Below are 26,812 nucleotides of genomic sequence, written 5' to 3' on the forward strand. Positions count from 1 at the left end.
ACTGCCACTGAAAAAAATGCTGGCCTTTTATTTTTTCATCGTATCAGGAGGTACATGAAGTTGATATATCTTTTTACTTCTGGTGATAACTTTGATCACATGGTTAGAGTGTGTCTTCCAGGTTTCTCCTGGGTAAAATTACTAGTTTCCCTTTTATAATTAGTGAATATTTTGTGGAGAGATTCTTTGAGACTGTGTGAATGTTCTGTTTCTCTTCATACTTTTGTGTACTTATTTTAGAATCCATCGATGATTCTTACCTGTAACAATTATTACTGTGATGTTTGCCTAGTGGTGATTTTCTGTGTTTGTCATTTTTTCCTACAATTATTATTTGGAGTTCTAATGTGAGAAAGAGCTGTCCTTTTCTTCTATTAATTTATTTGTTCAATTATTTATATCAGTATGTACCATGGATATTTATTTTATTCCGTGGGCTGTATAATCCAATGCAATTTTTCTTTATTTTGTTGCTCAGATTGTCCCAGCTTTGACTGTCAAGAGCTCAGCCATTGAGAGCTCTTTCAAATGGGTTCCTGTGTCTTTTTGATATACCCCCATCATTTTTGAGCACTTTCTTACTTTCTGGCACCATTAGGTATTGTCGCCTCATCTTGTGTTTTTCTTGCCGTGCCCTAGACTCATCTGTTTCTCCAAGGCACTCTGGTTTCCTTTATTGGAGAATAAATTTAGAAACCAAGATCTGGCTGCTAGATGTGCTCATTGCTATTGGGGTAGCATTGTGTCTAGGCCCTCTCAGTAGATAAATATGTATGTGTACTCATGTACACATACATGTTGTTGTGTGTTGTTGAGTAAACTCCAGCTCATAGTGACCAAGTAAGACAGAGTAGATCTGCCCCGTAGGATTTCCTAGGCTGTAAACTTTATGGGAGTGGATTCAAGGTCTTTTCTCTTGAGGAGCCACTGGTTGGGTTCCAACTCCTGACATTTTGATTAGCAGCTGAGTGCTTAACCTTTGTGCTGCCAGGGCTCGTTGCATACATACATACACATCTATTTTTATTTATATTTAAACTACACATAAAGCAGTTTGAGATTGCTAGCCTATACTCAGTAAAAAACAAATTTACTAGCTAGAGGGCATTACTTGTGTATAGTGTTTTTTGCCTTTAGCTTTACAATGTATACTCAAAATATATTTTCCAGGGTTACATAAGTTGGTTTTTTCTTCTTCAGGTCCCCTCAGTATGCTATTCATTTGTAATAGTTACATTTGTTACTATTAATACATTTTGGGTTCCTTCTACAACCTGTCTAGTTTAAATTATTTATATATTTTTGGGGTATATGTAATACTACCATGGTTCGAAAAGTCAGACCTATACGAAAAGGTATACTCAGAGAAGTGCCCCTGCGCCTTCATCCCAGCTACCCTGTTTACCTTTCCCCTTCTTTTCTACCCTGTTACTACCCATGCCTGAAGGTGACAAAACTCATCAGTTTCTGGTTTATTCTTCTTGTGTTTTTATGGGACAGATGATTGGATACATGCATATTTTGTTATATCTTCTTTTTTTTTTTTTGAGAGAATAAAAGCTTATTATTGTTTTAAGAGTCTAAATTTTGGGGTGATTTGTTATGTATCAATAGATAACTAATATAGTTGGTATACAGAAACACAATTGACTTTTGGATGTTGACCTTATTATCTTAAGCCCTTGCAAAGCTCTGAGTTGGAATTGACTTGATGGCAATGGGTTTGGTTTTTTTTTTTTTGCGTTAAGCTTACTTATTAGTTCTAGCAACTTTTTTTTCCCCCGTAGGTTCTTTGAGATATTCTGTGTAGACAATTATGCGATCTGTGAAGAAAGACAGTTTTATTTCTTCCTTTCCAATCTGTAGGACTTTTATTTATTTTCTTACCTTATTGCATTGGTGCCAGCAGACAGCCTTACCTTATTTTTTTAGTTGTTGTTTGCTGAGGTCTCCTTTCTTAATATAGATTTTTTTTTTTTTTGCACTGTACTTTATTTCACTTGACAATATATCCTGGAACTCACTCCATATGAACTCATAATCCTTATTTTTTTCCACAGCTGCAGAGTACTAGTGCTCTATCGTGTAGATGTACCATAAACCTGTTGTCGACTCATAGCGACCCTATAGGACTTAGTAGAACTGCCCCCATAGAGTTTCCAAGGAGCGCCTGGTGGACTTGAACTGCCGACCTTTCCGTTAGCAGCCGTAGCACTTAACCACTACGCCACCAGGGTTTCCATATGGACCATAGTTTATATAAATACATGTTCTTATTTCCCCAGCACTGTAAAAGTTGCAGAGGAGAGTAAATAAATAAAGCCAGTTCCATGCTCTGATTTCTCTTACAGATTTCCCAGAGGTTCTCTGGGCTGCCTTGCTTGCTTCCCACATTACCACTGTGGGTTTTGGTTCTGTTTCTTTCTCTCAGAGAATCAGCTTCTTCTCAGACACTTCTGTTGTTGAAGGACGAGAATTGTTCACTCATCAGAAGTAGAGCTGTTACCCACGATGGACTTGATAAGAACTATCTCTGCAGGTGCTATTCCTCCTTTGGAAAATATAGTTGTAAGGAGAAACTGACTAGTGTCAAAGATGTGCTAGGAATAATTCTTTTGTAATCTAAGCAAAGGTGTTGTGTTCTATTATCAGAATTCTTTCACATCCCTGTTTTAGGTTGTATTTTTATTTACTTAAATTTTTATTGTGGTTTAAGAGGAAGTTTACAAATCAAGCTAGTCTCTCACACAAAAACTTATATACACCTTGCTACCCACTCCCAACTGCTCTCCCCTTAATGAGACAGCCCGCTCCCTCCTTCCACTCTGTCTCTTCTTGTCCATTTCACCAGCTTCTAACCCCCTCTACGTTCTTATCTCCCCTCCAGGCAGGAGATGCCAACGTAGTCTTAAGTGTCCACCTAATCCAAGAAGCTCACTCTTTACTAGCATCCCTCTCCACCCCTTGTCCAGTCCAATCCCAGTCTGAAGAGTTGGCTTTGGGAATGGTTCCTATCCTGGGCCAACAGAAAGTAGGGGGGCCATGACCACTGGGGTCCTTCTAGTCTTAGACTGTTTAGCCTGGTCATTTTATGAGAATCTGGGGTCTGCATCCCACTGCTCTCCTGCTCCATCAGGGGTTCTCTGTTGTGTTCCTTGTCAGGGCAGTCATCAGTTGTAGCCGGGCACCCTCTAGTTCTTCTGGTCTCTGGCTGATGTAGTCTCTGGTTTATGTAGCCCCTTCTGTCTCTTGGGCTGGTAATTACCTTGTATGCTCGGTATTCTTCATTCTCCTTTTTGTCCAGGTGGGTTGTGACCAATTGATGTATCTTAGATGGCTGCTTGCTAGCGTTTAAGACCCCGACGCCACTCTCCAAAGTGGGATGCAGAATGTTTTCCTAATAGATTTTGTTATGCCAGTTGACTTAGATGTCCCCTGAAACCATAGTCCCCAAACCCCCGTTCCTGCTACGCTGGCCTTCAGAGCATTCAGTTTATTCAGGAAAATTCTTTGCTTTTGGTTTAGTCCAGTCGTGCCGACCTCGAATGTATTGTGTGTTGTCTTTCCCGTCACCTAAAGTAGTTCGTATCTACTATCTAATTAGTGAATACTCCTCTCCCAACCTCCCTCCCTAACCCCTCTCAAAAACATCAAAGCATATTTTCTTCTCTGTTTAAACTATTTCTCGAGTTCTTACACTAGTGGTCTTATACAATATTTGTCCTTTGCAACTGACTAATTTCACTCAGCATAATGCCTCCCAGATTCCATGTTATGAAATGTTTCACAGATTCATCACTGTTCTTTATCAATGTGTAGTATTCCACTGTGTGAATATACCATAATTTATTTTTCCATTCATCTGTTGATGGGCACCTTGGTTACTTCCATCTTTTTGCTATTGTAAACAGTGCTGCAGTGAATATGGGTGTGCATATATCTGTTCGTCCAAAGGTTCTTATTTCTCTAAGATATATTCCAAGGAGTGGGATTGCTGGATAGTATGGCAATTCTATTTCTAGCTTTTTAAGGAAGCACCAAATCTATTTCCAAAGTGGTTGTACTATTTCACGTTCCCACCAGCAGTGTATAAGTGTTTGAATCTCTCCACAGCCTCTCCAACATTTGTTTTGTGTGTTTTGGGTTACTGCCAGCCTTTTTGGAGTGAGGTGGAATCTCATTGTAGTTTTCATTTGCATTTCTCTAATGGCTAATAGGGTTGCTATGAGTCGAAATCGACTCAAGGGCACTGGGCTGGGTAATGGCTAATGATCCTGAGCATTCGTCAAGTATCTGTTAGGTATCTGAATGTCTTCTTTAGGGAAGTGTCTGTTCATGTCTTTTGCCCATTTTTTCATTGGGTTATTTGTCTTTTTGTAGTTGAGTTTTTGCAGTAACATGTAGATTTTAGAGATGAGACGCTGATTGGAAATGTCATAGCTAAAAACTTTTTCCCAGACTGTAGGTAGTCTTTTTACTCTTTTGGCGAAATCTTTGGATGAACATAAGTGTTTGATTTTTAGGAGCTCCCAGTTATCTAGTTTCTCTTCTGCATTGTTAGCAATTTTTTGTGTACTGTTTATGCCATGTATTAGGGCTCCTAGCATTGTTCCTATTTTTTCTTCCATGATCTTTATCATTTTAGATTTCATATTTAGGTCTTTGATCCATTTTAAGTTAGTTTTTGTCCATGGTGTGAGGTATGGGTCTTGTTTTAGTTTTTTGCAGATGGATATCCAGTTACACCAGCACCATTTGTTAAAAAGACCATCTTTTCCCCATTTAACTGCTTTTGGGCCTTTGTCAAATATCAGCTGCTTATACGTGGATGGGTTTATTTCTGGATTCTCAATTCTGTTCCATTGGTCTATGTATCTGTTGTTGTACCAGTACCAGGCTGTTTTGACTACTGTGGTGGTATAATAGGTTCTAAAATCAGAGTAAGGTCTCCCACTCTGTTCTTTTTTTCCAGTAATACTTTACTTATCCAGGGCCTCTTTCCCTTCCATATGAAGTTGGTGATTTGTTTCTCCATCTCATTAAAATATGTCTTTAGAATTTGGATTGGAATTGCATTAAATGTGTAGATTGCTTTTGGTAGAATAGACATTTTTATAATGTTAAGTCTTCCTATCCATGAGCGAGTATGCTTTTCCACTTAAGCAGGTTTCTTTTGGTTTCTTGCTGAAGTCTTTTGTGGCTTTCTTTGTATAAGTCATTTACATCTGTGGTAAGATTTATTCCTAAGCATTTTATCTTCTTGGGGGATACTGTAAATGGTATTGATTTGGTGGTTTCCTCTTCAGTGTTCTTTTTGTTGGTGTAGAGGAATCCAACTGATTTTTGTATGTTTATCTTGTATCCAGATAATCCGTTGGATTCTTGCATTAGTGTCAGTAGTTTTCTTGAGGATTCCTTAGGGTTTTCTGTGTATAAGATCATGTCCTCTGCAAACAGAGATACTTTTACTTCTTCCTTCCCAATCTGGATGCCCTTTATTTCTTTATCTGGCCTAATTGCTCTGGCTAGGACTTCCAGCACAATGTTGAATAAGAGTGGTGATAATGGGCATCCTTGTCTGGTTCCCAGTCTCAAGGAGAATGCTTTCAGGTACTCTCCATTTAGGATGATGTTGGCTATTGGCTTTGTATAAATGTCCTTTATTATGTTGAGGAATTTCCCTTCTATTCCTATTTTGCTGAGAGTTTTTATCATGAATGAGTGTTAAACTTTGTCAAATGCCTTTTCTGCATCAATTGATAAAATCATGTGATTCTTGTCTTTTGTTTTATTTATATAATGGATTACATTAATTGTTTTTCCAATGTTGAACCATGAATCCCACTTGGTCATGGTGAATTATTTTTTTGATATATTGTTGAATTCTTTTGGTTGGAATTTAGTTGAGGATTTTTGCATCTACGTTCATGAGGGATATAGGTCTGTAACTTTCTTTTTTTGTGGTGTCTTTTCCTGGTTTTGCTATCAGGGATATACTGGCTTCATAGAATGAGTTTGAGAGTATTCTGTCCTTTTCTGTGCTCTGAAATACCTTTAGTAGTAGTGGTGTTAACTCTTTGAAAGTTTGGTAGAACTCTGCAGTGAAGCCATCCAGGCCAGAGCTTTTTTTGTTGGGAGTTTTTTGATTACGTTTTCAATCTATTCTTTTGTAATGGGTCGGTCTATTTAGTTGTTCTACCTCTGTTTGTGTTAGTTTAGGTAGGTAGTGTGTTTCTAGGAATTCATCCGTTTCTTCTGGTTTTCAAATTTTTTAGAGTATAATTTTTTATAGTAATCTGATATGATTCTTTGAATTTCGGTTGGGTCTGTTGTAATATCGACCATCTCATTTGTTATTCGGGTTATTTTCTTCCTCTCCTGTTTTTCTTCTGTCAGTTTGGCCAGTGGTTTATCAGTTTTGTTGATTGTTTCAAAGAACCAGCTTTTGGTTTTGTTAATTCTTTCATTTGTTTTTCTGTTTTCTATTTCATTTAGTTCTGCTCTAAAATTTTATTATTTGCTTTCTTCTGGTGCCTGAGGGTTTCTTTTGTTGCTCTTTTTCTAGTCATTCAAGTTGTAGGGATAATTCTTTGATTTTAGCCGTTTCTTCTTTTTGTATGTGTGCATTTATTGATATAAATTGACCTCTGAGCACTGCTTTCTTTGTGTCCCAAAGGTTCTGATAGGAAGTGTTTTCATACTCATTGGAATCTATGAATTTCTTTATGCCATCCTTAATGCCTTCTATAATTCAGTCTTTTTTGAGCAGGGTATTGTTCAGTTTCCAAGTATTTGATTTCTTTTCCCTGCTTTTTCTGCTGTTGATTTCCACTTTTATGGCCTTAGGGTCAGAGAAGAGCTTTGTAATATTTTGATGTTTTGGATTCTGCTGAGGCTTGCTTTATGACCTAATATGTGGTCTATTCTAGAGAATGTTCCATGTGTGCTGGAAAAGAAAGTATACTTGGCTGCTGTTGGGTGGAGTGTTCTGTATATGGCTATGAGGACGAGTTGGTTAATGGTGGCATTTAGATCTTCTGTGTCTTACTTGAGCTTCTTTCTGAAAGTCCTGTCTTTCACCGAAAGTGTCGTGTTGAAGTCTCCTACTGTTATTGTGGCACTCTCTGTCTCACTTTTCAGTGCCGATAGAGTTTGTTTTATGTATCTTGCAGCCCTGTCATTGGGTGCATAAATATTTAATATGGTTATATCTGCTTGGTATATTGTCCTTTTAATCATTATATGTGTCTTTCCTTATCCTTTATAATGGATTTAACTTGAAAGTCTATTTTGTTAGAAATCAATATTGCCACTCCTGCTCTTTTTTTGATTGTTACTTGCTTGATATATTTTTCCCCATCTTTTGAGTTTTAGTTTGTTTTTGTGTCTAAGTCTAAGGTGTGTCTCTTGTAGGCAGCATATAGACGGATTGTTTTCGAATTTATTCTGCCATTCTCTGTGTCTTTATTGATGCCTTTAGTCCATTTACATTCAGCGTAATTATGATAGTTAAGAATTTAGTCCATTTATATTCACTGTAATTATGATAGGTAAGAATTTAGCGCTATCATTTTGATGTCTTTTTTTGTGCGTTGTTGATAGTTTCTTTTTCCCACTTAATTTTATATGCTGAGTAGATTATATATTGTCCTTTCCTCATATTCGTTGTTGTTTGTTTCTGCTGAGTCTCTATTTTTTTCTTGTATTTTATTTTGATGTGTTGGGTAGTTTGTTTACTTCGTGGTTACCTTATTATTTACCTGTATTTTTCTAAATTTTAAACTAACTTTTACTTCTTTGTATTGCCTTGTGTTCCTCTCTATGTGGAAGATCTATAACTACATTTCTTAGTCCCTCTTTGTTTTAATGTTGTCTTCTTTTACATAATAATATCGCTGTTTTCCTTTTTTGAGCATTTTTTTAATCTTGATTTATTTTTGTAATTTCCCTGTCTGGGTTGACTTCTGATTGCTGTGCCCAGTGTTCTAGTCTTGGGTGGATACCTGGTATTATTGATTTTCTAACCAAAGAACTCCCTTTAGTATTTCTTGTAGTTTTGGTTTGGTTTTTTGCAAATTTCCTAAAGTTCTGTTTATCTGGAAGTGTCCTTATTTCACCTTCATATTTAATAGACAGTTTTGCTGGATACATGATTCTTGACTGGCAATTTGTGTCTTTCAACTTTTTGTATAAGTCATCCCATTGCCTTCTTGCCTGCATGGTTTTTGCCAAGTAATCCGGGTTTATTCTTATTGATTTTCCTTTGTAGGTGCCTTTTTGTTTATCCCTGTCTACTCTTAAAATTCTCTCTTTATCTTTGGTTTTGGCAGGTTTGAGTATAATACGTACTGGTGACTTCCTTTTAAAACCTACCTCACGTGGAGTTCGATGAGCATCTTGGATAGATATCTTCTCATCTTTCATGATATCAGGGAAGTTTTCTGCCAACAGTTTTCTCTTATCCTTCCCTGTTCTTGTATTCCAATCACTCATGGGTTATTACTCTTGATAGAGTCCCACATGATTCTTAAGGTTTCTTCAGTTTTTTAAATTCTTTTATCTGATTTTTCTTCAGCTATATTAGTGCGAAGTGCTTTATCTTCACGTTTAGAAATTCTGCCTTCCACTTGCTCAGTTTTGCTCCTCTGCCTTTCTATTGAGTTGTCTAATTCTGTAATTTTATTGTTAATCTTCTGAATTTCTGGTTGCTGTCTATGGATTTTTCCAGTTTATTAAATAATCTTTTTAATTTCTTCAATTGCTTTGTCTGTGTGTTCCTTGGCTTGTTCTGTGTATTGCCTGATTTCCTTCCGGATGTATTGAAGGATTCTGTGTATTAATATTCTGTATTCTGCCTCTGGTAATTCCAGGAAGGCAGTTTCATCTAGAAGATCCATTGATTCTTTATTTTGAGTGCTTGTTGAGGTGATCACAGTCTGTTTCTTTATATGGCTTGGTATTGAGTGTTGTCTCTGAGTCATGTATAAGTTATTGTATTAGTTTATTTTATGTTTGCTTACTGTGTCATAGCTTCTTCCTTTGTGTTGTTTTGATATGCCCAAATGGGTTGCTTGAGTGAGCTAGTTTGATTATTTTCATGTTTTGAGCTCTTACATCGTATCCCCAGATGGCCAGAGCTGTTGTCAGCTTTATGAGTCTAGGAGTCTGTTCATTTTTCTTGTATGAATTCAGCTCAGGTGTCCAGGTAGCTGATCATCAAGTGTGTGGTACAGGCTCTGTCCTGCATTCTCAGAGGGGCAGGGGTGATTGGTGTAGGTACCAGTATCTGGTTGCAGCAGAGAGTCACACTCTGAACAAAGCAGGGGGCTGAGAATCATCCCCCACGTCTCTGAGGGAAACGTCTCTCTCTGCCCTAGAGCGTGCAGGTGGGTGAGTACTGCAGACGGACCATGGGCACCCAGTGTTTTTGGTTGTAAGGACGGGGAGGTACCAGTTATCCTTGAACCCCTGCTGTGGGTGGCTGGGTGACGTGAGTAGTGCTACCGGCCCTCAGGCCCCTGATGTGGGTAGGTGAGGACCCTGTTTAATAGGCAAAGCAATGTCAAACATCAAACACCCACCTCTCTGCTGCACAGCTGAAATGGTTGGAGTCTGCCAACAAGGGCCTGTTGTCCTGAAATAGGCTTACACAGGTTCGTACAGAGGGGAAAGGACTCAAAGTCCACAGACCATCTATGCCTGTACAGGAGCCGCTTCTGTCCTGAGCTCCCCCAACCAGTAGAGCTGGCAAATTATCTTTTCACCCAGTTGCAAATTATTCCTTCTCCAAGGGTAGGAGGATGGCTCTAGGCACTCAACAGGACCTATCTCAGGCCCAGGGAAATCAGCCACTGAAGCTGGCTTGCTGGTTGGGGCACAGTAAAATATACGCAAGTACTTAGGTTTTGCTGAGAGTGCCGTTCTTCTCTGGTTCTGGAGGTGTGAGTAGGCTGGGTAGCTGGCAGCTTTTCCCTGAGGAAACTGTAGCCGAAAGCTAGTACCAGCCTGCCGCTGCTTCTCCCGGGATTGGTGCCTGAGGGCTCCCTGTGATTCAGGTCCGATAACTCCCCTCTGCTTCTGAACCGTCTGTTCCTCCCCCTGCCCCTCAGTTTGTTTTCTAAGCTTGCCTTTGATGTTCAGGGCTCCTAGCTTGTGATAAGTATACTTCTTTCATTTGTTTTTTTACATCTTTGTTGTAAGAGGGCTCGCTGGAAGCACCTGTCTATTCCGCCGTCTTGGGTCTGCCTCGAATTTTTATTTTTTTCTTCTAGAACTTTAAAAATGTAAAAGCTAACATAACATCATTGAAAAAAATTATAAATGTAGGCAAGGAGGGAAAAATATTAAAATCACCCAGAATTGTACTACTGGAAGAATACCACTATGAGCATTTTGGTTTATAGCCTTCTAACTTTTTACCCATCTAAATATATTTATATTGAGTGAATATATGGAGGCATATTTGTATCTTTTTTTTTTTCCCCAAAATGCTAGTTAATTGTGTATAAGATTTTATCACTTGGGTTTTTTTTTTAAGTATAGATGACGTGTTATATCTGAAAGTCTTGTATGCTTTCTAAAAAATCAAACTCTTTTAAGTCTATAAACAGTTATGCTTATCAGTATCAGAAACTTCAGAGGGTCTTTCCGAAACCAAACCAAACCCAGTGCTGTCAAGTCGATTCCGACTCATAGCGATCCTGTAGGACAGCGTAGAACTGCCCTGTAGAGTTTCCAAGGAGTGCCTGGCGGATTTCAACTGCTAACCCACTTAACCACTACCCTACCAGGGTTTCCACTCAGAGGGTCTTACATTAAAAAAAAAATTTTTTTTTTTTTTTTTTTAATATACGTGAGGATATACTTGTAGAACTCTAGAATTAGTTGGGCTGAAGAGTTGGGTTTGAATATTTGGGGTATTTTGATTGGGAATTGGAGTCCTCCAATAAATTGTTTCTTGTCTTATAGTTAAAGTATACCCGCCCTGGGCTACCTACCTTCAGCCAGGAAGTACTACACAAATGGAAGTTAGAGGTCAAGAAGTATCATCGCATCCAGTGTCCTAACCAGGTGGTTCTTTCTCAATCATTTATTCAGTAAATTTTTTTTAAGTATCTGTACTTACTTCAGTTGTTTCTTGTTTTGTGACAGAGCACCCAAACCATCATGGCTTAAAATAATTTTTTTGTTTGTTCATAATTCTCTACATCAGTAATTCTCTCAGGGCTTAGTGGGACAGTTCTCCTGCTTTGCATGGCATTTGCTGGATCACTCATGGGGTCGTAGTTAGCTGGGAGCTCGACTTTCCCCACGGCCTCTCTTTCCAGCAGGTCGTTGGCCTACCAGCAGGGTACATGGCGGCTGACTTCTGAGAGAGAGTTTGTAGCACGTGAAAGCAGAAGCTGCAGGTCTCTCATGGCCTAGACTCACAAATTGCACTTCATCACTGTTGTGGCATTCTGTTTGTCAGAGCAATCCCAGGGCTAGCTTGGATTCAAGGGGAGAGGAAATACATCTCCGGGTGGGATGAGTGGCAGAGAATTTGCAGCCATCTTTAATCTACCACAACTGTATGTGTAGCACTTTGGGGAGGAGTAGCTATAAAATTGATAGGAGACACGTTTGCACTTACAGAATACAGACTTTTTTAAAAACCTAGCTGTATAATATTCTGTTTTTCTCTAAGTGTCAGAGAAAGTACCAGGGAAGGGAATGGCTTAAACGTTTCTAATCAGCTCTACTACCTGCTCACTTTTTTTTTCTTTTACGTTTTTAGAGTTTTCCTTCTTGCTTTTGTGACTTGCATGTTGTAGATTTCTTTTTCTGTTTGGTTTATGGTGCTATTTATTGGTCTTCTTCCAGATCAGTGGAAATGCACAAATTGCTAAGAGAAGGATGCTGTTTGGCATAGTCTTCACCTTATATCTTCTTTTTTTCCAGGGTTGCGAGGCTGTCTACAGTAGTGTATCTGGCCTTAAAGCTCACCTGGGCTCTTGCACATTGGTTTGTAAAGTTCTGAATCTAATATTTAACATGTGCTTTAAAATAGTCTGACATTGAAGAGAATTTGGTTCAGGTGAACTGCTAGTTGTCCTGTTTACTGTTATGTTCAGAGACTTGTTTAGTTTTTTACGTCCCGAAGATTATTGGACTGTTATTGGGTGGGATGCCAGGGCACATCCAAACTCAGAGAAGGCCAACAGAACCATAAGTCAGATCAGTTAAAGGAATTTGTAGAAAAATATATTAGTTCTGAGTCCCCATCAGGGCCTTAGCTCCTTAACCCCGAGCCTGTCTCACATTGGGCCTGCCCTGTCATATTGGGCGTTAAACTTTATAGAATCAACTTATACGTGCTTACATGGATTGGTGAAAATCTCCTAAACTCATCAAAACTGTACTGGCCTCTGGGGATAGGAGGTAGGATAGTAGATCAGACTAACAGCGATTCACTTCACTGAACCTTTTCCATGTTGACCCACGCTTCCTACAACCCATCAGCCATGGGGATCGCTGTCACTTCCCAACCCCATTCACAAAATGAACACCATGGAAACCTGAAGCTTCAGTAGGGGAGAGAGGTCTCAGTTCAAGGCAACAAGGGAGTTGTAGGCATACAAGCCAGTCTGTCAAGGAACGCTTAGGAGTTTGCCATCTTAATCCTAGTTCTGAATCCTTGGAGTCAGTTTCTGAGTCTCTTGGAAGAAACCAAGAGAACCTGGCAGTGAAGTGAAAGACATAGGAAGGTAGGAAAATCTGGTGTTACGTAACAAAAGTAGAACTTCAGGTGTGTTGAGGGTGGGGTGAGTATTTGGCATAGAAGTCCATTAGAATATGTTTCTATTGGTGATAGTCTGTCCAAGGTGGTTCACCTAAGTATTACTGTTTGAATCTTTTTCCTTCTTTCTTGTGCTGAAGTAGGTCCCCTCTTTACAGACCTAACTATTTCTACACATGGCCCAGGTGTGTCTCCCTGAATTTACCAAAAACTCTATTTTTTTTTTTATCCTCTTTTGGAAATAGGGAAACTTTGTGGCTGGAAAATACAAGTGTCTTCTGTGTCAGAAAGAATTTGTGTCAGAGAGTGGTGTCAAGTATCACATCAACTCTGTCCATGCCGAGGTGAGGCCCTGTTTTCCCATGTTTTTATGAGTCTGGACCCTGCGTGTAAGCCACAAGAGAGTGGATTTTTTCTTGTTTTTGTAGGACAGGACTTTAAAGAAGAGTAACGCTAAAGCAGTTACCAGAGACATTGAAGTTAAAATGATCTCTAACATTAAACATTTGGTTGTATTTTTCTGTGAAAGCATTGGTAATGTGAAATGTGAGTGTGAGCACCTGGGAGCTCTTCTGTTAATCCTCTTAGATCAGGCATTTGGGAACCAGATTGAATTTCTCTCTTTGGGATTCTTGTTTTACAGGAATCTGTATACTTCTATGTTTTCTAGTATCCTAACATCCTCCAGCAACCTGTTTTTAATGCTGTATAAAATACTGCATGAAAACAGCCATAAAAGATACTATTGAGACAATTGGGAAGATTTGAATACTGAGTATACTAACTAATAATATTGTATCAGTGTGATAATTGAATTGCAGTTAATGCAAGAGAATGCTCTTGTTCTTAGGCATACATGTGCTGAAGTATTTATGGATAAAGTATCATGTTGGCAACTAACTTGTACATAATTCAGCAAAGTAAGGAAGGAAGGAAAGGAAGGAAGATTAATAATGGTAAATCTAGGTGAAGGATATACATGTGTTCATTGAACTATTACAACTTTTCTGAAGGTGTGTAAGTTTTCAAAATTAAAAAATAAGAAAAAACACCGTGTAAAAATGATTTAAAGCTCAGGAGGTCAAGAGTTTTCTCCTGGGGGAAGTTTTTAGTAGTACAGGTGAACAAAGATTGCTTGTTATGTAATTAAATACCATTACTACAAAAGCAGGGGCCCTGGTGGTGCAGTGGTTAAATTCTGGGTTGTTAACGGAAAGGTTGGTAGTTCGAACCTACCAGCTGCTCTGTGGCAGAAAGATGTGGCGGTCTGCTTCCATAAGGATTACAGCCTTGGAAATCCTATAGGGCAGTTCGACTCTACCCTATAAGGTTGCTGTGAGTTGGAATCAACTCGACAGCAGTGGGTTTTTATTACAGAGGCTAAAGGAATAAGAATGTTTGTTTCTTAGAATATCATGCTGTAGAAACTGTATGTTGGGAAAAATACAGTGAGCACCTTCAGCTGTTTTCTGCCCTCAAATTTAATAGTGCTTAACAAACCAAAACCAAACCCCTTACCGTTGAGTCAATTCTGGCTCATAGCGACCCTATAGGACAAAGTAGAACTGCGGCATAAGATTTCCAGGAAGTGGCTGGTGGATCTGAACTGCTGACCTTTTGGTTAACAGCTGAGGTTTAACACTGTGCCACCAGGGCTCCAGTTATTAACAGGTGGGCTTTAACTTGTTTCATCAAATATGGTTTCTGTTGCTTTATTGATTTAAGCTTTGGGAGCCCATTTCCAGAATCAGATTTCTCAGGAGGGCAGTCACATCTTTTGTATATAGTGAACTTTTCATGTGTCAGGAAGTGTTTGAAAGATAATTATCTCCTGATCAAATTTGCCCTTTGTAGAGTTGACTAACCTCTCCAGTTTCTTCCTAAAAAAATTGGCGTCAGCAAAGATCTTTATTTCAGTTAGTTTTTTCAATGATTTATGCCTATATTTTTGGAAACCCTGGTGCTATAGTGGTTAAGAGTCCGGCTGCTAACCAGAAGTTGACTGTTTGAATCTACCAGGTGCTTCTTGGAAACCCAACGGGCCAGTTCTACTCTGTCCTATAGGGTTGCTATGAGTTGGAATTGACTCCACGGCAACGAGGTTTTTTTTTTTTTTTTTAACGAATTTTATGTAGTCATCGAACATTTTCATCCTTTTTTTCCCTCCCTGCCTTACGTTTTCTTACACTACTTTTTTTTTTGTCTTTTTGAAATTATGAAAATGTTGAAATGCACGAAAAGAGAGAGAACAGTATAATGAACCTAATGTATCTGCCAGCCAGCTTCAGCAGTCATCAGTGTATGACCAATCGTATTTTTTATAAGCCCACTCACTTCTTCTCCCTTAAAGCCTGGTTTAAAGCAAATCCCAGATACCATTGCAGCTGAGATGCTTTGGTATATAGCTATAAAAAATAAGGGCTTTTAAAAACAAAACCACAACCATCATCACACCTATAAAAATTAAGTTGATTCTCTAATCATTATTTAAATTTCCCTGATTGTCTCATTTTTTTCAGAGTTGGCTAGTTCAAATCAGGATCTAAAAAAGGTGCACAAACTGTGTTTTAATCTAGAGCGGCACTATCCGATAGAAACGTAACGTGAGCCATGTATGTAATTTAAAATGTTCTAGTAACCACATTAGTAGCCACTTCAAAAAAGCATAAGGAAAATAGGTGAAATTAATTTTAACATGTTTTATTTAACCCAGTATATCCAGTGCATCGTTTTACACGTAATCAATAAAGATTATTGAGATAGTTTACATTTTTTTTTTCTATACTAAGTCTCTGAAGTTTGATGTGTGTTTTATATTGAAAGTATATCTCGGTTTAGATTGGCCATGTTTCAAGAGCTCATTAGCCACAGGTGGCTTGTCGCTACCTCACTGGACAGTCTAGGTCTAGAAGTTTCCCCTTCCTTTTTTTTGTTTTTCCATTGCCATTTATTTGTTGAAGAAACTGAATTTTCACATGTAATTACTCACGTTCTGAATTTTACTGATTGCATCCCTGTGGTGGTGTTCTTCTACCCCAGGTATTTCCTATAAGTTATTAGAGCTAGAAGACTTCTCATATGAATAGATTTGACTTCTTTTTTTAATTTTTGGCATAATTGGAGTCCATGTCCCTTGCCCTTTAATTTTTAAAACTGAGGCTCAAAGGGGTTAAGTTAATTTGCCCATGGTTACATAGCTAGAAACAGAGCTGGAATTTGCACCCAGGCAGTCTGGCTGCAAAATTGTTACTCTTAACTACTACATTATCATGAAATAAAAATATTTTATGGCTCATAGTTTGACATCTCATGATGTGATTTTTACTGAAGGAGATAAATGGGTGAGACAATGCTAAGCAGATTTTGTAGGTCAGATGTTAAGTATCCAGAATCATGTCTTACACATTTATTACTTACAATGACTATTGTATCTTGAATTTCTCCAACTTAAAATACAGACATCTAAGTTTTGGTTCCATATTGTTTCCTCCTTACTGTGTTCCGTCTTAATTATGCCTTTTTTATTCTTCCCACACCCCTTTTTTATGCTTTCCATTATGTCTTTGAATGATTTTTCTGTTTTGCCTCTAGGACTGGTTTGTTGTAAACCCAACAACAACCAAAAGCTTTGAAAAGCTGATGAAGATAAAGCAGCGGCAGCAAGAAGAAGAAAAGCGGATGCAGCAGCACAGGAGCAGAAGGTCTCTAAGAAGGCGGCAGCAGCCTGGTGCTGAGCATTCTGAGACAGAGCTGAGTCTTAGAGTAGGGAAGGATCAGAGGCAGAGTAATGAGCAACTGGTAGTGTCGACCTCCTGTAAGGAGCCAGAGCGGGAGCCAGTGCCAGCACATTTCCAGAAAGTAAAACCCTCAAATACTCATCATAAACGAGGGAGGAAATAGGCAGGCAGTGTGAGTGCACTCCTGGGAGGGTGAATGCTTTAGCTCCTGGATTCTGTGATGGGGACCTGTGCTGGGAGGACTGAGTCTTGGGGGGGCTGAGCGGAGAGAAATGTACTTTTTCGGTTGTTTGTGACTTTCTCAGCTTCTTCCTTCTGTGTAGATTTCCCTGTTTTCCCTACCCCCGCCTTTCCGGTAGGTTTTCTTGCTATTCCTTATTGGAGTCCTCTTGTTTTTCTGACTCTTATCTTGCCCAAAGAGCTCCCTCTTAAGGCCAACTATAGGCCTCTTTTGCCCTCTATAAAACTAAGAAATCTTTTTGGTGTTCTTTCCTTCCTGGAGTGTAAAATGTTCTTGGAAGCTCCATTGATTTAGTAGCCACTCCATCATCTAGCTTATAAAACAATTCCAAACTAATTTTTAAAACCATAACTAATTTATCATTTTGCGTTTGTGATATAGTAAGTCTAGAAGCTAGAACTGTTATCATTCATGTAATAAGGTTACCCCATCTCCTTGGGAAACAAATTTTATGGGGGCTTTTTGTTACAGTTTTAACAACCCAGTATGGTTTTAGAATAGAAAGTAAGAAAATGGACTTGGTTTGAAAAAGTTAGAACTGCCCTACTCTGGTTATACTGGGAAATGCTTTGTTTATTCTAAGTAGCAGTGACTAACTAGACCACAAGCATGATAAGCAGGCTTAAGAGTAAACATTAAAATGACTAGAAAGAAGAAAGTAGAAGAAGCAATAAATACTGTCTCGCCTTTTCTGGGGCTTGAGATCTCATGTGTTGCTATGGTTAGTGCCGTCATGTAGCCTGCTCCCTTGATCTTAGGGATTGAGAACTATCACATTGCCCCTGATGTTTTGGCACAGTGCTCCTGGTGATACACTAATATTGGCAAGGTACACATTCCTTCTCCCCTGGACTTTACCTCACTTGCTAGTCTAAACCCCCAAGGTCCTCATCTATCCTTTTAGCCCTCCTCTTGTCTCTGAAATTTCTGAGAATATTGCCCTTCTATGAAGTTCTGTCCTCTTTATGTCCTGAGACTTTGATACCAGATGTAGATATTTATGTGGAGCTGAAAAGAAAAATTCTTTTTCTGTACCTCATGCCCACCTGGTTTTGTCTAATGGGCTGTTTCTCTTGGATGCTGTCTTTCTCTGAAACATCGGTTATAGCAGCTTTCCTGTCGTGCTTCTGGATTCTCTTCCCCTTTTTCCATTAATATTGATCTTATATATTCTTCCCTATTTTTGTGGCATATGCCACATAAAAAATAAGGGACCATTAACCTTGATAAGGACATGTACTACCTTTTCAAATTCTGAAAGGCTGTTAACCATTCTTTAACTCTCTGTCCTTCTTTGCGCTTCTCCACATAGCTTTAAGACGTGGGCTTTTGTGAAGACCACTTTCAAACTAGGGAGCATTGAAACCTGATTTGGATACTGCCAGAATAGGTAGTTTTGAAACAAGTGAAGTACCTGGTATATCCACTCTACATTTTCATTGGCAATTGTGTCCTTAAAGCCTTTTCAGAAGATAAGGTTGCCAGGGAGGAGAAATGAAGAAGCTATGTTAATTTCTGGTGAGTAAGACTCGGGGAATGTTTGGCAATGACAAAAGAAATAAATGACTCTTCGTTAGAATGCTGTTTCCAGTTGTTCATTGACTCTGGCCTGCCACTTGACTCCTTGCTGACACAGTAAATGGGGGTAAGAAGATGGTTGGGGGATAGGTATGAGTTTGAAATAAGTTCTAAATGCAGTTGTCTCAGTAATGCTTTATCTCCTGGATTCTGTGTGCTCATGAAAATGAATAATTTGTTTGAGATTAAAATGAATTATTATAGGAAAGTTGCCCAGTCTCATTCAGGGCCCTTGCAGGTGCTCCCTTTCTTTTTCCTTCCTGAGGCCAGGGATCACCATAGGAGACAGGACAATCCTAATCACTCTATTGAGTTTTTAAGTTTATTTTTAAAAAACTCATTAGAATAACATATACTGAGTTTGACAGTATCAAGTATAGCTAGACTGTGGAGCAGTAAGAACTTTAATACATGGTTTAGAGTGTAAATTGGTACAATCACTTTGAAAACAATTTGGCAATACCTAGTAAAGTTGAATATATTCCCTAAGACTCGGCAGTTTTACTCCTAGGTATATAAAGAGACACTCTTCTTGCCCAGGTATACCAGAAGACATAAACAAGAATGATTATTGCAGGATAGTTCATAAGAGATGAAAACACCCTGTGGTAGAAACCACTAGCTGTCTACCAGAATATGCTCTCACCTTGCAAAGTAATAGAATTATAGGACAAATACTAGGCTCTTATTCCCCGAGTGGTAAGGTGTACCTGGAAGCCTTGTTGGCGTAATGGTTAAGTGCTATGGCTGCTAACCAAAAGGTCTGGCAGTTCGAATCCATCAGGTGTTCCTTGGAAACTCTATGGGGCAGTTCTACTCCGTCCTATAGGGTTGCTATGAGTTGGAATCGACTTGATGGAAATGGATTTTTTCTTTTAAGGTATAACCAGCTAACTTCTCTCCAGTGGAATGCGAGTGTCACTTCTTTGCTGGAACTTTTAAAAGAGTGAGTGTGCGTCCATGCTTGCTTTCCCCTTCCTCCTGCTAGATGCAGATGATGAGGAGGCCCTAAGGGATGGCAGAGCACAAAATGGACTCTGAATCACCCTGACAAGGAACCACTTGCCAACCAGGAGCATCCATCTTAGACTATTATGTGACTGTTACATGAACAAGAAAGAAATCTCTATTATTTGAGACATCATATGTTCTTTGGTCTGTCACAGCACTTTAGCCTACTCTAATACACAACCTAATTGTCCATCAAGAGAATGGATAAATTTTGGTACAGCCACACAGTGGAATACTATACAGCTATAAAATTAACTAGGGTTTCTTGTATCATCATGTATAAATCCCAAAAATAATGTCTGGAAAAAGCACGTGGTCAAACACATCAAGGGTATTATTTATATAAGGTTTAAAAACATGTAAAAACACTAGTTTACAGATATATGTATATAAAGTAAAAGCCTGAAAACATGCACAAGAATGATAAACATCAAATTCAGTATAATGCTTCTGGGATTCAGAAGGGATTTCAGTTGAATTTGTAATTCTTTTATTTTTACTTTCAGTCTAATAGGTTTTTTTTATGCTTTAACTGAAAGTTTACAGTTCAAGTTAGTTTCTCATTCAAAAGTTTATACACATATTGTTATTTGACCCTAGTTGCTCTCCCTGTAATGTGACAGCACATTCCTCCTTTCCACTTTGGATTTCCCATGTCCATTCAACCACCTCCTGTCCCTTTTTGCCTTTTCATCTCACCTTCAGACAGGAGCTGCCCCTTTAGTCTCATGTATCTATTTGAGGTAAGAAGCACTGTCTTCATGAGTATCATTTTATGTCTTATAGTCCAGTCGAATTTTTGTCTGAAGAGTTGACTTCAGGAATGGTTTCAGTTCTGGGCTAACAGAGAGTCTGGGGGCCATGTCTTCCAGGTTCCCTCCAGTCTCAGAGCATTAAGTCTGGTCTTTTTACTAGAATTTGAGTTCTGCACCCCACTTCTCTCCTGCTCCATCAGAGACTGTTGTGTTCCCTCTCAGGGCCGTCATTGGTGGTAGCCAGGCACTATCTGGTTCTTCTGGTCTCAGGCTGATGGTGTCTCTGGTTTATGTGGCCCTGTCTGTCTCTTAGGCTTCTATTTTTTTCTTGTGTCTCTGGTGTTTTTCATTCTCCTTTGCTCCAGGTGGGTTGGGACCAATTAATGTATCTCAAATGGCTGCTTTCAAGACCCCAGACACCACCCACCAAAATGGGATGCAGAACATTTTCTTAATAAATGTCGTTGTGCCAGTTGACCTAGATGTTCCCTGAAACCATGGTCCCCAGACCCCCACCCATGCAACTCTGTCCCTCAAAGTTGTAATTATTAAGGTAGATAATGAGTTATGGTTTTCTATATTTTTGTATGCCTGAAATATTTTAAAAAGCAGTTCACATACACATCAAGGAAAAATACATTCTGCTCATCTTCTTAAAACGGAACACTATAAATTTTACTTCTGCTTCATCTTAACCTTTAATTTCCCTCACCCTGTGGTCTGTTTCCCCATGTCTTCTCCCCTTCAGCACCACTGTTCAGATGCTGGGGCCATAAACATAGTTTTCCTTGATCTTTCTTTTTTTAGTTTCTCAAAGTGAATTCATTAGCAAGTCTTGTCTACCACCAAAAAAATCCCTAATTTGTTTTTCTATTTCTACCATGGTAATCCAGACCATCTTTCCCTCTTGTCTAGGCTACAATAGCTTCCTGATTGATGTCCTTGTTTCTACTTTTTACTGACTTGGGCACATTCTCCATAGGGTGGCAAGAGTGTTTTTAAAAATGTAATTCAGACCTCATTCATTGTAAAAGCCTATTGGTTTCCCACTGCTTGTAGAATAGAATTCAAACCCTTTACAGTGGCCAATCAGGCCTTCCTGCTAACCTTACTAGCTTCCTGCCCCACTACCCATTCCCCACCTGCACTTCAGCCACACAGACCTTTGTTCATTGAACATATCAAGCTTATTCCCACCTTCTTAGAGCCTTTGCATTCACCGTTGTGCCTGGAACAGTTTCTTCTGGTTTTTTGCACTGTGGGCTTCAGCTTATTCAGGTCTCAGCCAACATTTCACCTTAGAAATCTTTGCTGTTTAAAGTCACTTTCTGTAACATCACTCTGTTTAATTTTCTTCATAGCAAAGCAGACAAAAAATAGATTGAAATGAGTTGGCCCCCTACTAAGTTGAGGGTGTGGATTTCAGATATGATTCGCCCTTTAAAATCTTTACGCCTTTATTCACTCTGAAAGGAGAAACCACAAGCAATCCACCACATCATTTAACTGGAGTGATACAAAAAAAAAAAACCCCAAAAACCAAAACACTGCCGTTGAATCGATTCCAACTCCTGGTGACCTTATAGGATGGAGTAGAACTGCCTCATCGGGTTTCTAAGGCTGTAATCTATGGAACATCTTTGTCCTGCAGAGCAGCTGGTGGGTTCAAACTGCCGACCTTTTAGCAGCTGAGTGCTTTATACACTGTGCCACCAGGGCTCCTTCAACTGGGATGATAGGAAGTAAAAATAAACAGATCAGATGGAAGATACCCACTCCTGAAAGAGAAAATTGGGACGGCAACTGCAGGAGGGGGATTAACAGCAGAAGGAAAAGAGTCTAAGGTACCTCCTTTGTGACTCCTGGTCAGCCTTAGGTGCGGTATATGTTTTCTTAGGGCTTTTGCATTCACAGAGAATAGGGGCTCAAACTTGCTTTGGATATCATGCTTTTCAAATTCAGTCTTCCTGTACCTGTAGCTCATGAATAAGTATATGGTTAAGGTACCTGCATGATATTTGAAGTCCTAATTTCTGTATTAAACCAAAACCAAACCAAATCCATTGCTATCAAGTTGATTGCAACTCATAGGGACCCTACAGGACAGAACAGAAGTGTCTCATAGGGCTTCTAAGGAGCAGCTGGTGAACTCAAACGGCCAACTTTTTGGTTAGCAGCCAAGCTCTTAACCATTGTGCCACCAGGGCTCCTCCGTATTAAAACTGCAGTTTTACTTTTTGCACACTAGTATGAATAAGACGTGCAGAAAGGGTAAGAAGTGTGATAAAGTAGAAAATATATTAAAATAGTAAAAAAAAAAGCTAGATAAATTATAATTCTAAGTAGATCTTTATTTAATAAAAAATTCTACATATTTAACAAAAACTATTAAAGCTAGAAGTAAGAGGCACTTCAAGGGAGGATCCTTTTTTTAAAAATCCAATTTTAAATGCATTCATTTTATGCATGAATAAAACAATTCAGGAAAATTATTTTGGAATGTTTCATTAACAGTTTTTGAAAAACATAAGTTGTTTATATTTTCCATAGAAGAGCAATGTTAAAAGAAGGGGTTATATTCCTGAACTAGAATTCAGCATTTAAGTAAATCACAGGTTTAAATATAAATATGTCATAAATGCAAAAAATACAACTATGTTAAAATCTATACTAATTTAGTAAAATTATTCCCAGTTGTATAAAATGGACATAAATATATGGCACACATTGATTATAAAAGGGATTTCATGTACTACAAAGTGTACGTGTAGTGAGAAAATAGAATAAATGATCTAAACCCAATTAATATTAACTAATTTTACTTGTCATAGAATTTAGAGTGCTGCTATGGAAACGGGATAACAACAGATGGCACAAGACTTAAAAATTGCCCAAACATCTTAAAACTTTCTTTTGATACATTTTCTTAAACAAGCAGAGGCATCCAGTCATGTCATTGATGCCGTAGGTGTTTCCTCATGGAAAACATTTCCAAAACAACTGTTGACCTAATGTATGTCCCCTTCCTCCTCTCTTAGTTTCTCAATTTATTCGAAGCTAAAACTGGGGAGGTGGGGTTAGCATTAGACCTAGCACTTAGTGGACTTGCTGTTGAGTACTTTTTGCTTCATGGAAAAAACCACAGAAGCATCTACCGGTCACTGGCATAAACAAACAAAAAAAGGCTTAAAAACACTTTTTGCCTTTGCCTTTGTGTGCTGAGTTGGTCAAAAGGAATGAGGATAAACTGATACCGGGTTATTTACAGAGCTGAAAGCACTATATGAAATCTGAAACACTATCCTTAAAGGTGCTTTCTCTATTAACAAATCTAAGGTAGATGAAATAAATCACAACTTTTCTTCTCACCTCAAGTTGATCTTGAGTGAGTTTGAAGTACAGGGTGTTTGGTAAGCGGCTGGGTATTAGGATCATAACTGTGGAGGTTTGTGGAACATCCTGTTTATTAACAAGAGCTACTTAGAGGAAGGGTTAAGGGAAGCCAGTCACAAATATGAAGCAGTACTGCTGAAAAAAAGCACCCAATCCTTCACACCTACACATCATGATAGACATCTTGCCATAGCAATTAGATCCAAAAAGCTTCTTAACTGGGTTTATGTAGCACCTAAGAGTACCTGCTCCAGCGCTTATTTAATCAGTGTTACTTTAGGAATTATTTGGGATTAATCCTTGATTTGGTGCCTAGAGGAGGGGTCAGTGTGGTCTTTGGAGCATCCTGTCCTTTTAGGCACCAATTATACCTTCCTTGCATTCGTTGCCTTCCCCGGATTAAGCCCTCCAGGTACCACTGTTCTTGCTGCAGTTGCTGTTTCCTGTTTTTTAATTGGCTTTGACAAGCCACCAACTCCTGGGATTGCTGAATTAGCTCCTGTAGATCCTTCTGTAACTGTTGGTTCTCTCTGTTGATGCCACGGTAGAACTCAAGAGTATACTGCTTTGCTGCCAACTCCAAGGCCTGGTTCTTCCTTTTAAGCTCTCTTCTTTTTCTCTTTCCCAACTGGCTTATGTCTGGCTCACTCAGTTGTTTCTCCAGTAGTGCTTTTTCCTGGAGGATCTGGACCTGTACTTCCTGTGTCTTTGCAGCTGTCTCATCTTGGACTTTCCTTTTCTCCTCCTGCAATGCCAGCATTTCTATCTCCTGTTTTTCCTTTAATATTAAAATGTCCTTCATTGCCTTCAGCTGGTGTTTCAGAAGGCTTTGGGTCTTTTCCTTCTGCAAGAGCTCTGCTTTAAGCACTGAAGTTTGTTTCCCATATCTTGAGGTTGCCTCCTGCCTCCGTAGTTCAATCTCCTCACTTTTTTGTACATAGTTGTTCCACATCTTAATGGGCTGCTTTCTGTACTCCTCAGTCTTGTTGGTCAGGTATTCCAGAATGAATTTGTGTTCAGCCTGGACAAGTAACTTTTCAGTGCATAGCTGCCTGCTTTCCTTCTGTAGCTGTTCCTGCTGGATTTGAGCTTGTTCTATTTGATTGTTCAGGTCCACCACTTCCACCATTGCCTTTTCTTTAAACTTCATTTCAGCCTTTGTTAGCTTCTCTGGCTTGAAAAAAGTATTTATTAGACTAAGATATGGTGGAAGAGCTGTCTCAGGGCCCTCATCAAACCTGAAGGGAGAACAAATGACACATTCCCCTGTTGGTTCTTAATGAAAACTTAGGAAATAATTTTAAAAAAATGCACATTTGTACTTGGACTCATACAAGAAAATATTTTTGAGCACCTAATATGTTCCAAGGAATCCCTGGGTTGTGCAAACGTCTAAGTGCTGGACTACTAACTGGACTACAAACCCACCCAGAGGCACCTGGAAGGATCTGCTTCAGAAAGGTCACACAGCCTTGAAAACCCTGTGGAGCAGTTCTACTCTTGACATGCGTGTGGTCACCGAATGGACTCCATGGCAACTAACAACAACATGTTCCAAGGGAATACATTTAGGGGTAAAGATGAGGGACTATAGTTTACAGTGCATTCACTACAACGCTGTGAGGCGTTATCTCAATTTTAAAGAGGAGAAAAGTGGTTCACAGAATATAAGTGACCTGTCAATGTTTGGGGCTCTGGTGGCGCAGTGGTTAAGCGTTTGGCTGCTAACCAAAAGGTCGGCAGTTCAAATCCAGCGGCCGCTCCTTTGGAAACCCTATGGGGCAGTTCTACTCTGCCCTAAAGAGTGGCTATGAGTCGGAATTGGCTCGAAGGCAATCGGCTGGATTTTTGTCAAAGCTTACACACATAACAAGTGGCAGAGCGTGGGTATAAAACCCAGATCTTATGGCTTACAGCCCGTATCAAGGACCTCAAGAACAGATTGGGTGGCCAAGAATAGGAGTCATCTCGGCTTTTTCACCACGTTTCCGCGATGGCGCTTCCATGAGAGAGAACCTCCCCTTCTCAACTCACGTGCGCCTCGGATCCAACGGTTCATCCTCAAGGTGATGGTGATTGTGCAGTTCACTAAGGGTGATGGTCGAGGGGCAAGCGCTAGTGTCCGGGGTCGGCGACACGCGGGAACGGTATCCAAGCGCGTTAAGTTCTCGCAGTGTCTCCGTTCTGTGCTCAACGAGTCTCGGCGCTGCCCAGCAACCCCGGGGGTGGCGCTCGGCCCCAGTCCAGACCCGTCCGGCCCAGACTTGTTTAACCTCCTCGGCTGCAGGGTAAGCCCCAGCAGCCAGTTCTCCCGTGGCTCTGTTTGCTGCTCCTTGGGGGCCGAAAGTGAGACCCACTCTCCTCATTCTAGTTCTGTGGGAGCCTGCCCCCGCGATCCCGTCTCTTCTCCTTCTCCGGGGACCGGGGCTTTCCTCTTCCCAGGCCCAACCCTATGAAGGTTAACACCCCTTCTCCTTGCCCCTTCAGCCCGCCTCTCGGTTGCCCAGCGTAACCGCTACTCAGTCACTGTCACTAGTTGGCTCCCGAGCTGGGTCGAGACACAAAGAAGACTGTGAGGCACTTCGCCCCGCCCCCCGTCCTTCCTCTTCGAGCCCATTCGACTCTATGCTCATTCCCAGCCCAGAGCGTCGCGGAAGTCTCTCTAGCCGCGCGGCGTCTCTGTCGTAGGGTGGGCGGATCTAGAAGAAAGATGGCGACCCCCGTAGCTGTGTCAGAGCCACAGGCTTCGGGCGGTCCTCGGCCCACAGTGTGTCTGTTGGTGTTGGGAATGGCGGGATCTGGAAAAACCACTTTCGTACAGGTGACTTACATGGCTTAGCCGTAATAAGGAGTACGTGAGAGGTTGTGCTGAACGGAAGCCTAATAGATAGGGAAGGAGGTTTCTCGGGCGTTGGAGGATACTCGCGCGTGACTTTCTTGCGCTTCAAATCAGCTCCGGTGTCTTTCTTGGCGACGTATTCTCGGATTCTAGCCTGGGTTAATTAAGGCTCTTTTTTGCTTACTCTCAGTGCATGCTTCATATAATTTACCACGTTGTACTGGAATTGTCTCACCGATAAAATTGCGAACTTCTGAAAGTCGGGAACTTACAGGAAACTCCAGCAGTTAATACAGTGGTAGCACACAGGCTGTCGGTGAAGATCCGTCAAAGAATTATTAATTGCACGCCTACGATGGTCTAGGCACTGAGAACACAGCGACAATAAGGTTGACAAGGTTCTTGCTTTCATGGAACTAATATTTTAGTGGGGGAGACAGGAACTCCTTCCTCCTCCCCAAGCAATTAAGTGAGCGATGG

The 26,812-nt window shown here is 39.9% G+C and overlaps 3 protein-coding genes across 8 annotated transcripts in view; 2 read left to right on the forward strand and 1 right to left on the reverse strand.

Moving 5' to 3' along the window:
- ZNF512 (zinc finger protein 512) overlaps window positions 1-18,335 on the forward strand; it is a 58,375-nt gene extending 40,040 nt beyond the window's left edge. For all 4 annotated transcript variants that reach the window (XM_064295161.1, XM_064295160.1, XM_023550547.2 and 1 more), the window contains 4 exons: window positions 10,969-11,070; window positions 11,941-12,003; window positions 13,024-13,122; window positions 16,370-18,335. In XM_064295161.1, coding sequence (XP_064151231.1) covers window positions 10,969-11,070; window positions 11,941-12,003; window positions 13,024-13,122; window positions 16,370-16,678 — 573 coding nt within the window. In that variant the 3' untranslated portion in view covers window positions 16,679-18,335. The remainder of the gene's footprint in view (window positions 1-10,968; window positions 11,071-11,940; window positions 12,004-13,023; window positions 13,123-16,369) is intronic.
- Window positions 1,696-26,165, reverse strand: CCDC121 (coiled-coil domain containing 121). The gene is made up of 2 exons (XM_010592003.3): window positions 25,528-26,165; window positions 1,696-24,731 (listed from the first exon to the last, which is right to left on the reverse strand). The coding sequence occupies exons 1-2, from the start codon at window positions 25,857-25,859 to the stop codon at window positions 23,777-23,779; spliced, it is 1,287 nt and encodes a 428-aa protein (XP_010590305.1). The 5' UTR covers window positions 25,860-26,165; the 3' UTR covers window positions 1,696-23,776.
- Window positions 25,867-26,812, forward strand: part of GPN1 (GPN-loop GTPase 1) — a 45,823-nt gene continuing 44,877 nt past the window's right edge. Inside the window, exon 1 of one of the 3 annotated variants that reach the window (XM_023550551.2) lies at window positions 25,867-26,314. In XM_023550551.2, coding sequence (XP_023406319.1) covers window positions 26,204-26,314 — 111 coding nt within the window. In that variant the 5' untranslated portion in view covers window positions 25,867-26,203. The remainder of the gene's footprint in view (window positions 26,315-26,812) is intronic. The other 2 variants (XM_010592004.3, XM_023550552.2) reach the window with 2 other exon arrangements.

This window comes from Loxodonta africana, chromosome 12 (genome assembly GCF_030014295.1).
Source record: "Loxodonta africana isolate mLoxAfr1 chromosome 12, mLoxAfr1.hap2, whole genome shotgun sequence".
Classification (NCBI taxonomy): Eukaryota; Metazoa; Chordata; class Mammalia; order Proboscidea; family Elephantidae; genus Loxodonta; species Loxodonta africana.

Bases quoted from the DNA above. Each gene is read 5' to 3' on its own strand.
- CCDC121 (XM_010592003.3), bottom strand. From the start codon at position 25,859: ATGAGGAGAGTGGGTCTCACTTTCGGCCCCCAAGGAGCAGCAAACAGA. The intron at 24,732-25,527 runs GTGAGTTGAGAA...TTCTCCCTTCAG, and splicing joins CCGTTGGATCCGAGGCGCAC to GTTTGATGAGGGCCCTGAGA.